The sequence below is a fragment of the Mycteria americana genome, chromosome 7, assembly GCF_035582795.1.
Source record: "Mycteria americana isolate JAX WOST 10 ecotype Jacksonville Zoo and Gardens chromosome 7, USCA_MyAme_1.0, whole genome shotgun sequence".
Lineage (NCBI taxonomy): Eukaryota > Metazoa > Chordata > Aves > Ciconiiformes > Ciconiidae > Mycteria > Mycteria americana.
Genome location: NC_134371.1, coordinates 53,371,510 through 53,387,261, shown reverse-complemented (window position 1 = coordinate 53,387,261; position 15,752 = coordinate 53,371,510). Strand labels below are relative to the sequence as shown.

At 37.6% G+C, this 15,752-nt stretch overlaps 1 protein-coding gene across 4 annotated transcripts in view; it reads right to left on the bottom strand.

The window, feature by feature from the left end:
* COL24A1 (collagen type XXIV alpha 1 chain) overlaps positions 1-15,752 on the bottom strand; it is a 155,013-nt gene that overhangs the window by 76,482 nt on the left and 62,779 nt on the right. For all 4 annotated transcript variants that reach the window (XM_075508461.1, XM_075508463.1, XM_075508462.1 and 1 more), the window contains 3 exons: positions 6,105-6,158; positions 1,540-1,593; positions 480-524 (listed from right to left, as the gene is read on the bottom strand). In XM_075508461.1, the coding sequence (XP_075364576.1) occupies positions 480-524; positions 1,540-1,593; positions 6,105-6,158 (153 nt within the window). The remainder of the gene's footprint in view (positions 1-479; positions 525-1,539; positions 1,594-6,104; positions 6,159-15,752) is intronic.

Genomic DNA, 15,752 nt, shown 5'->3' with positions numbered 1-15,752 from the left:
TTATCTTTTAAAACATGTCAGCACAGTGTTGTGACCAGCTTTACTGTTTTCAGCAACTGTCTACCAGATCAGTTTGAAAATAATTCCTTAAAGCATCAGTCCTTTATATTTTTCCCTGTGAGCTAAGTCTCATGGTGGGTTCTTCCCCAATTTAAATATTTTGATATATCAGCTGGTTCAGTCCCTAGGAAGTGCCTGGTGGTTTCATCTGTCTCAGAAAAGCACCATAAGCAGTTTGTTATTGACTCTTTCCTTTTCAAGAATTTTATTTTGTGCACCATGGCTATGATTTTCTTTCAAATCCTTCGTATGGAAAACCATTTCTCCTCCCAGCTCTGCTTGGAGCATGTGCTGAGGAAAGAGACATATTTATTCAGGAGAAGCCACTTTAACATGGTTACTTCTCACAGTAAATTTACCTTTTAAAGCAGTACTTCTCCTGAAAAATAGTCTGCCCTAACAAAATTACTTATACTTACTCTTGGGCCGACTCCTCCAATAGGTCCAGCTGGTCCTACTTCTCCCTAGAAGAAATCAGGACTTCAATAACCTTCATGCCAAGTCTAGCTTTAAAAAAGAAAGTCTGCAGATAACTGTTTGTATTTATTATATCATCTTAAATTTGCTTCATAGGTGTTTGTATGAGTCCAAGTCTGATAGAAACACTGTAAGAGAGACTAATCTGATTTCAGACAAATTCATTAGCCAGAAAACCATGCCCTATGTAGTCACCAGATGCAGCCAGAAAGGCTGTGAAACTGTTGGTATACATACCATTGAAGTGGTATTTTCACAATTTTAAGCAGGGAGAGACTCAGCAATGATGGGTCAACTTCTCTGTCTGCCCTGCAGTTACTCCCTTCTAGCAACATTTGACTCTTCATGACTATAAAAGCAGTAGGAACATTCCTGCTTTTCTCTTCCACATTGCTATGGCACAGCCACTAAGCTACCCAAGCCATCTGGCCAGGGTTTATCCTTGTCTTTTCTCAGGGATGGAGGGAGGCTGGGGGTCAGGCTCGTCAGGTGTGTAAGACAAGAAATGAGACAGTGTGCCTCTGCTGTGCAGTGCACTGATATAATTACGCAATGATGGGGAACTGCACTGTTAACTCTTCAGGGTTCACCCATTACACGGTTATATTAAAGCATGGATTTGTATCAATGCTGTGCCAGGATGTCATGCTGTGATCATTTTATGGTTCACTGATCCTCCTCAATATGGAATATTTTCTCCAGGTTTTGGAGGAAGTGGTACACAACCTTTTCAATTACAAGCGATTTCAATTACAACCACATCTGGCTCTGGACACATATTATCTGAGATTCCACTGAAATAACTAAAATAAACCACATAATGGATGTGCAGCCCTGTAAGGTTGCTAAAACCTCTTTGCAACACCTGCCAAAATGCAAAAGAAACTTGAAATTTTGCATGACACCACCATAAACACCTAACCATTGCTGTCTAACCCTCTTATCCCTCACAACTTTTTCTTTTAAGCATAATCTCTTGATTGGATAATTTTTCCATCTTACCTCAACTCCTTTGGGGCCTTGTGGCCCTGGAGGCCCTCGATCACCCAGAAGTCCCTAAACATCCAAACACACACAGTGAGAACTTATATTAACTAACAGTAAGGTTGGTCTAGTTTCTCTCCTCTTACAAACCTGGACAAAAATGCAAAACTGAGGAAGCAGACCTCATTTCTTACCATTGTTCTTAGGATTTCCCTTAGGAAGCCAGGAGAAGATGCAGCAGAATTTTAATATCTGCTGGAAACTGAGTATCTTACAGTCACATAGATCTTCTAAGTACATAGATTTTTCTGAAGCTTTTTTCTTTTGTCTTTTTGAAAAAGAAATAAGAAAATATTGGAGTTCTCACAAAAGAACAAATCCTCTTTTTTGAAGACGTAAAGCACACCATCATATTAAGATTAAAGCAGAACCAATATAACTCTTATAGATCTCTGATTTAGGTCGTCTTTAGCATAATGTGATGACAACATTGCAATGGAAATGAACTACAAAGTGAATTTAAACTACTAGCTTGTCCAAAATTATGTGTGATTTTCAGCCCTTACTTTTCTGTCAGGATTATGATGAGCTTCCCAAGAGATAAAGCACCTTATCCTCTGCCAACTCTGAATTTTCATGAGTGCTCACACCAACATTTTCAAAACTTTATTAAAATGACTTCACAGCTAGCAGTGTGTCAAAAATCTTGGTCATCCCAATTACAATGGTAGTAATTGGGAAAAGCACTTGACCTGGCGTAGGACAAAAAAAAAAATCTCTGTAAACATATTATTAATGTTCTGGGAAAGCTAAGCTTAACAATATCAGATAAAGCAAGAAGAACAAAGAAACTGCCCTTTAGGAGAGATACGATTAGCCTCTGAAGAAAGCAATGGTGGGAAAGTTCCAAGTGTAAGCCTTATTAATTGCTTTCTAATGAAGCTGAAGTCTAGACAGAAGGTGCAGGCATTGATCCAGTAACAGTTTACTTAGCACACAAAGTAAAATGGAACAGAAAACAGAACAGGCCACCTCAAGGTACTGAGTTTCATCAAAGAGCCCATCAGTCTGGGGAAGACTGGCGTGGACTGCTGTTTGACATACCACCACAAAAGTGACAGGAGGGCTTTTAGTAGCACTACATAAGTAATATTCTTGTGTAGTTAGTCAGGAAAATTTTTCATTGACAGAACTGTTGTTTTATTCTAATAGCAAAGCACATTAGGAGATAGGGCTTTCGGTACAATGTAATTGCACAGTGGAAGTGTTAGCAACACTGCTACTTTACACACCCTTCCACTGCACTTAATTGGATCCGGAAAAAAGTCCCAGACTGTAAAATGAGTATTGAGACTAAATGAAATCTCTGTCTCCCCTTTGAGCTTTCAGGCAACAAACAGAAAATGAAGGTAGTCATTAGATATGTGCCAAAGTGTCTGGAAAAAACTAGGGGAGTCAGCAAATGGGGGTATCCTGTATTTCACATATATAACTTTCCCAGTTGACCATCCCTTCCAGAAGTGGTGAAACTCCTAATAGCCACTTCTATTAAATGTGTTATCCAAACAAACACAAACGAGCAGAGGAAGGAAGTTCTCAACTACTTCCATGGTACAACACACACTGCTGGAAAACTATGGTTGTAGTCAGCATATTCTGATCGTCTTTTCCTCCCACTTTTCTCAGTTACGGAGCATAAATACTTGCAAGAATAACATAGGAAACAAACTAAATTATTTCAGAACTTCTTAAAAACTTTCTTATTCCCTTTTGTAAATGTAAGTGTGGGTTTTTTTTTTGTTTTTTTTTTTTTAGTAAGTGGATCAAGATCAAACACCTTCTAAAATAATTGTTTCCAAGCTAAGTAATGTGCTGTAGACCAAATTACATAATGAATCCTTTGAACATTATTTTAGAGAGGTCAGATCTGCTGATTACTGCACTAATTTAGGGAAAACTGACAATCCAGAACTTCTACTGGTATTTAGAAATGGCTGATCACACTCACAGAGCTTAAACTTTCCACCAAGAGGCTGAATTTCTCCCACTCCAACTGCTAAAAAATAAAGCTTACCCTGCTTTCTTGGCTTTTAAAATGGGTATTGCTTCTGAGGAAGCATAAACAAAAACATGAGGAAAAAGAGCAGCACAGTGAGAACAGTGTTCTAAAAATAAAAGCTGGAGGAAATTTTTTAAACCTGCAGTCAATACAAGACAGCTGGGAATCCTGAAAGACAAACATTTCCAGTGTTATGCAGCCCTTCTCCCCTGGTACTAGGAGCAGTGTAAGAACTTTTCCAGTTTGGTAATATTCCTTCTCAAATGTAAGCCATCAATTCTCCCTGATTAGAGCAGGCTGTCTAAGCTTTTTGTCTTTAAGACCAAATGTGCCGGAAACCACTGGATCTTGTTCAGCTATGTAATTTCTGTTTCAAAGGAACAGAGAGTCTTAAACTTTGTAGGCTACCTTTTAGTACTTTTTTTGCTAGAATCTGTGAAAAGGCAATAGATCAGTAACGTATGTATTAAACATCAACCCAATTCTAACAAACACATCTAATTTAACACTTTGGATATAATGTGGAATAATATGATCTCACTTAGTGAAGAAACTGGACAGCAGGGATTAGATCTCAGTTATATCATTCAGGTATCAGCTTGGAGGATTAAATCTGATCTGCAGTTCAAGAACTGTTGTATTTCTCTTCTCCTATTTCCCCAAGATCCTAGACACAGTCTTGCATCAAAAGGTTTTTTTAAGTGCCCTGGTAATTCAGAAACACAAGAGCAACTGCCACTGCAATGGTCAGATAACACTCATTCATATAAGGCTGCTAACATTATAGATATATACATACAAACAAGTTAGGCAATAAATCAGAACTAAAGAAAAAGTCCATACCTGCCTCTGGAAATGTATTTTAACTTCTCCCCAGTTTGCCACATCAGATAATGAGTTCTCAGCCTTCCTAGTAAATTCTGAGCTATTTTGGGACAAGGCTCTTGACACAGTTGAAAGATATGAGATGCAGAAAAGATTGGCTATGGCTTTGGCAACTGGAATATTTGAGATGTTCTCAAGAATTATTAACTTTGGCATGGAGGGATTGTTACAATCTTCCAGGTACAAATAAGACTGTATCTTTGAACTATTTACTGCTCCCTGTCCTATGTTTTCTTGAGCAGTCTGCCACAGAATTTCACAACTCTCTTGATGGGAAATCTTGTAATTTCCATCTCTGTTTATTTACGGACAACGTGCATGTTTCGTCCTTGGACCAATTATATTGTTGGTCTTGCAGTTCTTTTGCCTCACCAATTTCTGCCCTCTGGTTTACTTAAAAAGCTCAAAAAGGCCCTTCATTTTGGTAGGATAAATAAACTGCCTCTCAGAATACAGTCATTCAAGTATCCTTTTCTGCATCTAGTCCCACAGTCCTTCTGGAATACAAATGCCCAGAACTGGGTGTACTACTTAGATAAAGTCTTCTCGCATTTTGTGCAGTGGCATTAACGAGACACCTTGCCTCATGTGTTCTAGAATTTCACTTAATTTCTAACCACCTTATTGTGCTTTTATTTCAGAGAGATCTGGCACTGTCTTTCCTTCTTGCCAGGTGCGAAGCTCTAACTTTACAGTAGGATTTATTGTTTTAGTCCTTGCATGCATCAGTCTGAAGTAACAGAAGTGGGATGAATTAGTACAAAGTGCAATTTTTAAGATCATCTAAAGATGGTCAACTTTGTTTCGTATACAAATTGCATTCCATCGTACTTGTGCCTATTTATCAGTGAAAACACAATGTAAGAATAGTCCCAAGGCTGGTGAGTGAGAAACTTAATTGGTACTTGCCTTTCAAGAACAAGTAGTCAATCTTTAGATATTATTCAATCATCTTCCTCTGGGTTAATTTCTGAGCCACCTGCACTTTTTGTACTAGTCTCTACCTTTTCCATTTTAAACAAAAATTTCCCATATGTGCTTCTATCCAAAGCTTCATTGAAAACACTATACATGTGAATTATTGCCTAAGCTTGGTCTAAAATATTAGTCTACCAAAGAACAGAGGCTAAATTAATCTAGCACAGTCATTTTTTGGTAGATAAATTTTATCCATTATTTTTATTATTATATATATTATTTTATGCATTATTTAATCTGGCATGTGAATTTTACCCATTTTTCCATATCTTTAGCTACTATTTCTTTCAAAATTTGTTAAAAAAAAAAAAAAATCTGAATTACTCAGGTGAGACTATAGAGATCTGCATGCATTTGGCATGCATTTTATTTACATATAGGTGAAATATATGCTACTTTCTAGCTCCATAGCGTTTTCTCCAAATTTCCTTGCACTTAACTTGCAATTGCATGCTTCCATCTAACACAGTAATTACCCTCATAACTGCATGGACAGCATTAAACATTAGATTAACTTCCTCATATAAATACCTGAGGCAAAGTACCTGTATTTTGACAGCAAGATTATCTTCTCGTAATGCCAGTGTCCATCTCTCGGAGCTTTTCCTCAGAGATTTACACTGTTTATTGTTACTATGAATAAGTTTTCATATAGTCTTACCTTAGGACCTTCAGGGCCATTTAATCCAGGTACACCAATATCTCCCGGAAAACCCTAAGAAATCACAGAGACAAATGATTTACAGAGTTGGAATGTTTCCAATGTACTTGTTTTGATTCTGTTCATTCATTTAACAAACCTGAATCACAGAAACAAGAAATAAATTTGTTCTATAATAAAGTGACAGATAAGTGACAGATTTTAGGCTGTCACTAAATAAGTGACAGATTTTAGGCAGCTTTCATTAAACTCAATTTAGCAGATGTCAGTATGGGTTTCATTTCTCTTAGCATAAGACTTTTTATCCACTAAACAATATTGGATTGGTCTTGATGAAAAACAAAAACAAAAACAAAAAACAACCCACCCCAAAAAACCACACCCACAAAGCAGCCACCACCAGGTCCTGTACTCATCAATTCAACTATTTTTTAAAAAAAGCTTAGAGAGCAGCTGAAAGCCCTTGGCTGCAGTTTAAGGACGAGATCACTGCAAGATTAAAAGGGTAGAAAGCCTTTTGCCTCCAAATCAGCAGGTGCTAATCCAGGTCTGGCTGGCAGTAACTGAAGGTCACCAGCATGTACCATTATTCAGAATAAGCCTTTGTGAAATAGTGTGTGATATAGGTCCAGCTGTTGGTAAAGAAAAAATGAATATGCAAAGGAAATGAATCAACTCAAGTTATCACCCCAAACCATTTGACCAGCAGGCACTGAGTGGGACACCATGAGGATGCCTCTATGTCAGAAAAAGCCAGTGCTACAACTAGATTGCTTTATAAGAAATGAGTGTATTTTAAGGAAACAAAAATGATGCAGCTAACCCTTATGCAATACAGTAGTGAGTTAAATTTCATAAACATCCAGTGAAGAAACGTAATCTTTATATTTGTAGGATAAAGTAAAGCATTGGTAATTGACTCTTTAGTTAGCACTAGACTCACTTAGTCACCCGCCAAGATAGTACTTGATTATGTTATTTTTATAAACTTTTAAATTTCATTAAATCTTGCCTATCTGAAAATAGAAAGACTGCCACTGAAAAGCTCTTCCTCTGAGTACAATATTTATTACTACATCTGTGCACATCCATCGCTTAACACTAGTAAAAACAAGTTTCCTTCTTCCTTAACGGAAAATCATTGCAGATTAAAAATGATAAATATCACTCTTTGCATGCATACTTTTCCAATAATGGAAATGAAAGCATCATACATGTTTAGAACAATTTAAAGAACATCTCAAAGAACTTCCAGCATGAAATTCTCTCTGGCACCCTTCCATACTAATGCAGGCTAATACATGTCATCATTAAAGCTTCAAGAGTCACTTTTTAGGTTCTCTAAGCAGGAAAGAGGTATTAAAAAAACCAAACCATTGCTTCACTAGGTGTATAATAATTAACCACACTCTATTCTTCCAGAACAGCTGAGCTTCAAATACAGCTAATAACCATTTCTAATGATTATTCATAGTTAGTTGACATTAATCGCAAAAAAAAATTACCAGAAAGGTAAAGAAAAAAAAAATCATACAAAGCAAGAAGTTTAAAAGAAAATATTATTTCACCCTCAACTACCACTTTATTATAAAATTTTAAAAAAGTATTTAAAGGCATCACTGTTCTTACTTGTAGGGATTTCTCCTGTTTGCTTTCTATAACCTGTTCTTAACAGGATGCACAGAGACTTATAAGTAGAGATTTAGATGGGATGCAAATATTTTTAGGTGTGTTTACATATTAAATAAAAAATAAATGTATAAAACAAAATATGAAACAGAATTATGATTTCTTTAAAAAAAATATCAATTTTAGCACTTGAATGCTAATGAGTACTAAAGCAAACCACTAAAGAGTAAAAAGGAACTGATCTGAGTTTTCAGAATAAGTGGAACAACCCTAACACATAGCATTTCACAAAACATCACGGTGGTAGTTTCTTTTTGCCCTAAAGCAGTAACGACCAGTAGAACTGTGCAACAACTCCAACATGCCTCTAGGTGGCACATAGCATATTATTCACATGTGCCCAAGGCACCCAGACTGATACCTGAAGTACTCACTTATATCAGCCTAGATTTCTATACAGTTCATAAGAGGATTTTTAAAAAATCCTGACCGCACTTATCTACTGAAATACACTGAAGAGTTAGGTCAATTCTTTGGAAATTGCTAACTCATCCTTTCTTAATTTCAAATTTGCTTATTTACAGACATTAAACAGTTACCAAGGGGTGGGTTGTTTGGTACATCTGTAAATCTTTAACTTTCTAATGTGTGAACAAGTGCTAAATGCTGACACAGAGACAATTTCCCTCATGGCAATAAACATGCCAGAAAACAATCTGTCAAGAAAAATCCCTATTTAGAAAGATTCTTATACTTTTATAAGGGAGTATGTCTACTTTATTTATTTATTTGCATAAATACTTCTAGAAGGAATTCAGTAAGAACTATGAGATGTAAGCATTCACAAGCACTATCACAGTTAGAACAATCATGACATTTGGAAACCCTTCCATGTCAGGCAAAGTCCTAGGATGTGAGAGGGCTACTGGCCTGAGAGCATCAACGCTAGCAATGCATTTAAAAGTTTAAAATCTTCATCATTTTTGTCTTTGCTGTAAAGCTGAATTTAGTCGTTTCTTCTTGAGCACTACCACAAAGAAAATGCAGATGCTATGGCAGTATTAGAGCACTATTTCCAAGATGTTCTCACATGAATAATCCCATGAGATAACTGTAATAATGCAGGACACAGATAGCCACTTAAGACAATTCCAGAAAATGAATGAACCAGAAAGGAGTTCTTAAAACACTTCAGCAATGGTGTTTGCCATTCAGATTCTGAGTCGTGAAGTGCTATACATTTCTACCTGTATCTGAATTTGACAAGAGTTACTCAGCAGCCAGCTGCCTGTGAAGCTACTCCAGATTAAAAATTCATTATTCTTCCATAAGTGAAAGGCCAGGAGATCAATGTATAGTTTCCAGCTGCAATGTAATTTTCAGCAGAGACTATCTGGAACAAAACATCAGTCAATATTATGACTTCTACTAAGGAAATGCAAAGTGTAGATCCTTATCTTCCCATCAGCCAGAAGCCTGGCAGCTGGTAGGTTACAAATTATTTTCAAAATCTTGCTGCAGATGTGGCCTTTTACCAGCAAAGCACTTCAGAGTTCACTCAGTCTAATCAAAGTAGAGGTGGTGTCAGAAAAACCTGAAGTACCAGCTATCTCAACACAAACGTGGCTTTAACCTTGCTGGGAAAGTGTTGCTTTTTGTACTGAATACATTTAAATGTAAAATTAACATATTTATTGCTCTCATTAATCTATATAATCTTTAATTAACAAAAAATGCAGAGATGATCAGACTGTTACTATGTCAGGGTGTATCTTTTTGTACTGAAGTCAGTGCCTCAGAGATGAGGGATCTGCAAAAGCTGTTGCTTTGCTTTTGTTTGTTTTCCCTTTGTGGCTGCTAACATGGAAGCAGAGTATCAGAAATGTTTGGAAATTACACTCCATTTCCACTAGGAATTCTCTTACATTTGCAGAATCCCACTCACTCCAAGCTGTTTCCACACGACATTTGCCAGCATTGCTATTAGTCACCGACCCGCACCACGCCCTCTAGCTCCTCAGCAGCCCTCAATGGGATCCGGACACAAGCGCTGGTGGAAGGGCACTAAAGAGAAAAAACCTCTCCAGGGACTGTGATACTCCCTTTGGTTGCCAAGTTTCCCCGCGCCAATATTATTTCATTCAATCACATGCTGTGTTTCATTTGAATGAGAATTTAGAATGAATTTTCAGAAGCAATACTGACCGGATGCAGCTACTGAACTTCAACAAGATACCTTATTAGAGCTTTATTACTAATTACTATCAAATTAGAAAGGAAGTGCCAAAGGAAGGAATTACAAATGCAAAAGGAAGACTTCTGCATAAACCTACAGTCTCTCTAAACAGAGAAAACGAGCTGTGATTTTGTATTCTCAAATAAGAAGTGTTTATTATTATTCTGAAAGGACACGCTATGCAGAGATACAATTCAATTAAAAAAAAAAATCTATTTTTTCTCTACACAATTTTAGAAATGTCAGTGTTCACACAGTTACAAGACTTTGCTCTTTGCCATTTGTGCAACTGCATGACAGCGTCAATAACCTGCCAAGTACAAAGAGGAAAATAGTAAGAAAAAAAAGATTTGAAATGAGCTTTCTTCTGTGTGTGCCAATCTAGCCACAGTTTAATGCCAGCATTTTTAAAAAGCAGAGACAAAACTTTTATTTTTTCCTACAAACCTTCAATTCTGATTTTGGAAAGGGTGGAGGAAGGAATCTAACAGTACAAATTACAACTGTACAATTGCAATTTGTCAGAGAACAAAAAAGGGCAGTCATGGATTACAGCATACAATACAGGAAAGCTTTGCAATTTACTGTTGCTAAGATGTCAGTAAAATGTGATGTTGCTTTGTCCTTTTCTCTAATTGCACATGGCAGATCTGTACAGCCATGCTCACCGAAACACTAGTAACGGATTTTCTTGTGAGAGACTTAAAGTCACCAGTTTTCCAAATGTGATGCATCATCCTTTAAAGCCATCTAGTGCATCTACATATTATATGCAACACACATCAGGATCACTGTATTTACAACAAATAGTATCTAGTGTAGTCTACTTTATAGCATGAGCAATGCCCTACACCAACCCTTCAAAACATGTCCTTCACAGACCTGCTTGGCTGCTTGATGGCCAAGAAGGTGGCTGGTGATCCACCTGACTGACCAGCACACCAGCACTGTCCATCAATCAACATATTAAGGACCAAGTCTTGAAGCATTCTGTAAATCTACAATGTGAAAAATTAAGCGCTTTGGTAAGAACTTCAGTGCAGACCTACTCCGAGGATCAGACAGGATTTCCAGAGGGAGCTTGGCACAGTTTGGTTAAGAACTACACTTGCTGTTAAACTCTTGTTTAACAGTCTCCCTGTCTGCCCTGAAGACTTCCAGTAGTCAACCCACAAGGTGCACCATGGAAGAGGGTGTCTGCTGGGCAATCATGGCCCAGGGAGACCTTAGCCACCTGATCAATTACTTTCACAAGACTCAAAAATCAAGCCAGTCATTCAACATCAACAGCTACTTTTGTGGAACTTTCCAATACATACCACAATGCTAAGCAGAGAGATGTAAAGTTTAAAATTTTGTTCTGACTTATGATGAAAACAAGCATCAAATGTGTGCATTTCATAAGGGACAGAAATACCAGATTATGTATTTATTTTAAAATATTCAGGCTCATTTTTGTGTTATGAGCCCTCCCAATAATAGTTAAATGAGTAAGGTCTGAGGAACGGGCGTTCTTTCAAGCATGCTTCTAATGATATAAGTGACAGTGGGGTTAGGCAAAGCCTGAGTACAGAGACAAGTCATCAGGAACAACTCTGTGCATTTTGAAAATCAAGTATTCCTACTTTAAACCTTAGAAAAGAGACTAGTAACTAATAGTGAAATAATCCAGAGGAACTCTGATCTATTGCAGGAGGATTATTTCACTGGATGTTGCTTCTATGATGCTAACAACTGCATGCCCATACAGATCAGACCACATCTAGACTAAGGCCAGACCGAAAAAGTAAGGCAGAAATTTCAAACTGATTGCAAGACTACTGTTTCTTCTAAGATCAACACCAAAACCGAAGAGCCAAAGCAGTGCAAGTGTTTCAAATAAAATAAAAAATATTTAAATATTAGCTTGCCTTACTCTAGGCAGATTCAGAATGTTAGAAGTTAAATAATGCCCTGGTAAAGCAACACAAATCAAGTTTTGTTTATCTGCATGTCCCTTCTTTTCTAGTGAAGTCTCACCATAGTTCTGCCTGAAAAAGGAAAATCTCCAAGATGACAAATTCTATGCAAAGTACCTATGAAGGTCTGTGGAAACAGACTAGGACCTAACAGGCACAGACTGAACTATTATAATCACTCTGAAGAAAATATAAAACACAGGAGGGTCACACGAACAAGCATTGTTTAACATTATTTAAAAGTCAGGGTAAATTGAATCTTTCTGCAGAATTCATACAAGAAAGATCAATACAAGACCAGAAAGACGTACTTATGTCAAATAGATTTATGAAAGAACCAGTTAAAGATTCTGTGCAAAGGCAAGCAGAAAGTATAAGCAATTCTACAACAAGAACAGTTCTTCAGATGTATGCCAGAACATGCAATTAATTCAGCTATAAAATTGTCTTTATTTCTACATTTCCTTCAAGTCATTTGCATGCAAGTTATTTGATGCAATATCGAAACAGAAGGCTATGTTATCACTGCACTCATGGCATTGTTTGCACAACCTCAAAACATCATGTGATAAGATAAAACATGCATTAAAAATAAACTTTTTTTTTTTTAAATGAACAACTCAAAGCAGCCAGTGATTCACTTACAAAATACGTGCCTTTTTGACTGTTTACTATTATTTGAATGTATCCTTTTCCTTTGTAATGCTATTGCCTTGAGCATGAAACATACCAGCTGAATCCCATAAGTACCTTCCTGAAAGAATAAGCTAACAACTTCAGATCAAAATACTGCACAGATGAAAAAAGTTCTATTGAAGATAATGACTAATGCTCCCTCTGCTCCAGATGAAACCTATTTATAATACTCAGAGCATATCTGAAGGCACATCTGAAGGAAACTATCACCCTCATTCTTGGAGGAAAATTAAATGTGATTCATAGAGCAAAATTTAACTATAAAATATTCTGAATACATGTGGAAGCCTGTTAAAACCTTGTCTAATTTCATTCACATTAACAATAAGCATTACATAGTTCATTGTACACAATAAACACAGGCATTGTAGGTTAAAACAGTCAGACCAGCACTTTCCAGTTGTCATACGAATAAAATAAAGCTCTCTAGAAAGTTGAAATTTTGGATGTTCATTTTTAGATGCATGAAAAAGCAGGAAAATGTGTAAACGGATGAAGCGCTCACTAAAGATATCCAGTGCTTTGTGAGCAGCACGCATTCAGGCACGCGACAGACCCCGGCTCTGTGGCAACATACCCAGAAGAGAATTTGGCTTGGCACTGCAGGACTTCTGCGCTGAAAAAAATGCACTTGGCAGCCAACCCTTGTACGGCCGCCCAGAGAGCGAGCACGAGACCTCTGTCCCCCCCTCTACTCGCTCCTGCCCATCAGCACTGCAGTTCTCAAATGGACCCTGGCTATGAGTGGGTGGCTTATTTCAACTCTGATCTGGTGTACCTAGGCTGCACAGCTGCAGAGGAAAGATTTAGGAAGCAATTCACTGCTGACCTGCATATAAAAAGCCAAAAACCCAGGAGGATGAATGAAGCCTGCCAGGCCTGCTCCCACTGTTGTGTGGGGAGATAACTATAGACTTCAGCTGCTGTAGTGCCTGGTTTACACAGGAAGAAAGTTACGGATATGACTGCTTATTTTTTATACTGGTAATGAGATGTGTACACATACTCAAATGTGTAATTGGAGAGACCAAAGGATCCCCAGTTTCATATTTCACATGTACCCAAAACAAGCTTGAACGTGGGGACAGGGCACATTTATAAATCTCACTGCCTTAGTGTTTGACAAAAGGGGAGAGACATAGTTTGAAGTAGGATCTGACAGGTTCTGCCACTGGGCAGACACAACCTTGTTCCTTTCACTCACAGTAATGTCCAATAAATCCCAACATAGCCTTTTTTTTTAAATAAAATCTTTCCTAAAAGGCATATGGTATGGGTTGTCATGTCCATACCAAATTCAAAGTACTCCCCTTGTAAGACACTAATTCATCACATTCTGCTGTTTCCAGAAACGTCAAGGGGAACATTGTATAGGATGTAATGTCTGTTTTCTACATGGGGTCACGGGAAGTATGACCATTCAGATAATGAAATAGGAACAAGGAAAGCAGCCCTGTCTGACCTGCTAGCTGTCTGTCTTTGGAAGCAGAGACATGATTAGATATACAACAGTAGGCTTTTCTTGTAGGAAAATCTGCACTAATTGCTCATACTTCATATATCCAGTTGTGTCTAAATAGCTTCTGGCAACAACAGCTAGCTTATTTTTATAAGACAAAGAAACAGGGAGAGTAAGATACAATCTTCAGGTTTAAGCTGGTTTTTAAAATTCCTTTTATTACAGAACTTCTAGAATTTCCAATTTGTTCAAGATCCCAGTATACTGCTGTCCTACCTCCCTTCTATTTCTGCTGTTTTGCCATATGGTGACCATGTTTTTATGAAGTAAAAGAAGGCAAAACTTCTTTTACTTTATTTGGATCTGTCTTGCATGATTAAAGTTAAGAGAAATACTGCTTTGTAGTTTTAAACCTGACATTTTGCAGACAATTATTCAAAGAAAAATACCTGGACAGTCAAGCTTTAATTATCTAACATAAAGCACATTATTTGCCTTCTAATGGCTGAAGTAATTCTTGCTTCCTTTGCTCACCCCTGCGCAAAAGGAAATACTGAGCTTTTCAGACAGGAAGTTTTCCCATCCGTATCTGCCCTGAGAGTACTAGCCCCAAATGATGAATTTCTCCCCAGGCCCAAAGGAATAGCGTGCCTGGGTTAGAACAAGGAACTATGAAGGACTACAAGGATAGGCACCAGGGCCACCAGGACACAAGCTTCAAGATCAACAATTTGATATTAATCTGCCACAGGTCTCCCTTGCTGGAAGCTATACAAAGAGAAGAGATGATGCAAGGATCTCTTTTGCTAACAGTGAAGACACTCACAAAATCTAAAATCCTGAGCCACAGAGGGAGGCAGCTGGGGGCAGCATGCACAGGCTTTGCGCCTTTTTCATTCTAACTGAAGGGCATGAAAACACTCTCTCCCCATTGACTAAAACATATTGGCTTATTCTGAAAAGATCATCTTGTGTTGCTACAACACATTTCCCAGTGAGTTTTCTCTCAGTGAGGGCTCATCTCCAATAAGAAAGCATGTTCTTTAGGATTTAGAGGAGCTATAACAACAAAGTAATAAAACCCAATAATTTGTTCTTTGAGGATCAGAGGCCTTGGGCTTCCTCTTAAAAAAGGTAGGAGTATAGAGCCTTGGTTTGAGGAGATATGCTCCCAGAGTTACTTTATCTTGTAAGGCCAGAACAACTATCACTGCTAATATATAGCCTTCCAGATGTATTAAAAAAAAAAAATCTATTGGAGGAGGCTGATTAAAAAGAAAAATCTGCATTTTCTGCTTTCATCTATCCAGCAAATATATGTGTGCCTTTGTATGTCTTTCCTGTACAGTCCACCACATTTTTTCCTATAGCCTGTGGTATAAATGCCAAAAAGCACCGAAACAGAACAATTCAGAGACTGACTAGACTTCCATAGTACTATACAGTTCTTAGGCAACTGCACTGCTAGATTCAAGTGCTTGGCAATGCTTCCTATGTAACTGGTGTTTATTCTTTGCATTCCTGGCAAATAAAGTTATTTTGTAAGAGATAAATATGCAACCAGGCTTGGAAAATCCCATTTGTAAACATGCAGTAGAATTCATGAATGGAAATGTGCCTGAGAAATCACATGAGCCTCACTGAGGTGTAATCGGGTGTAATCCATAACA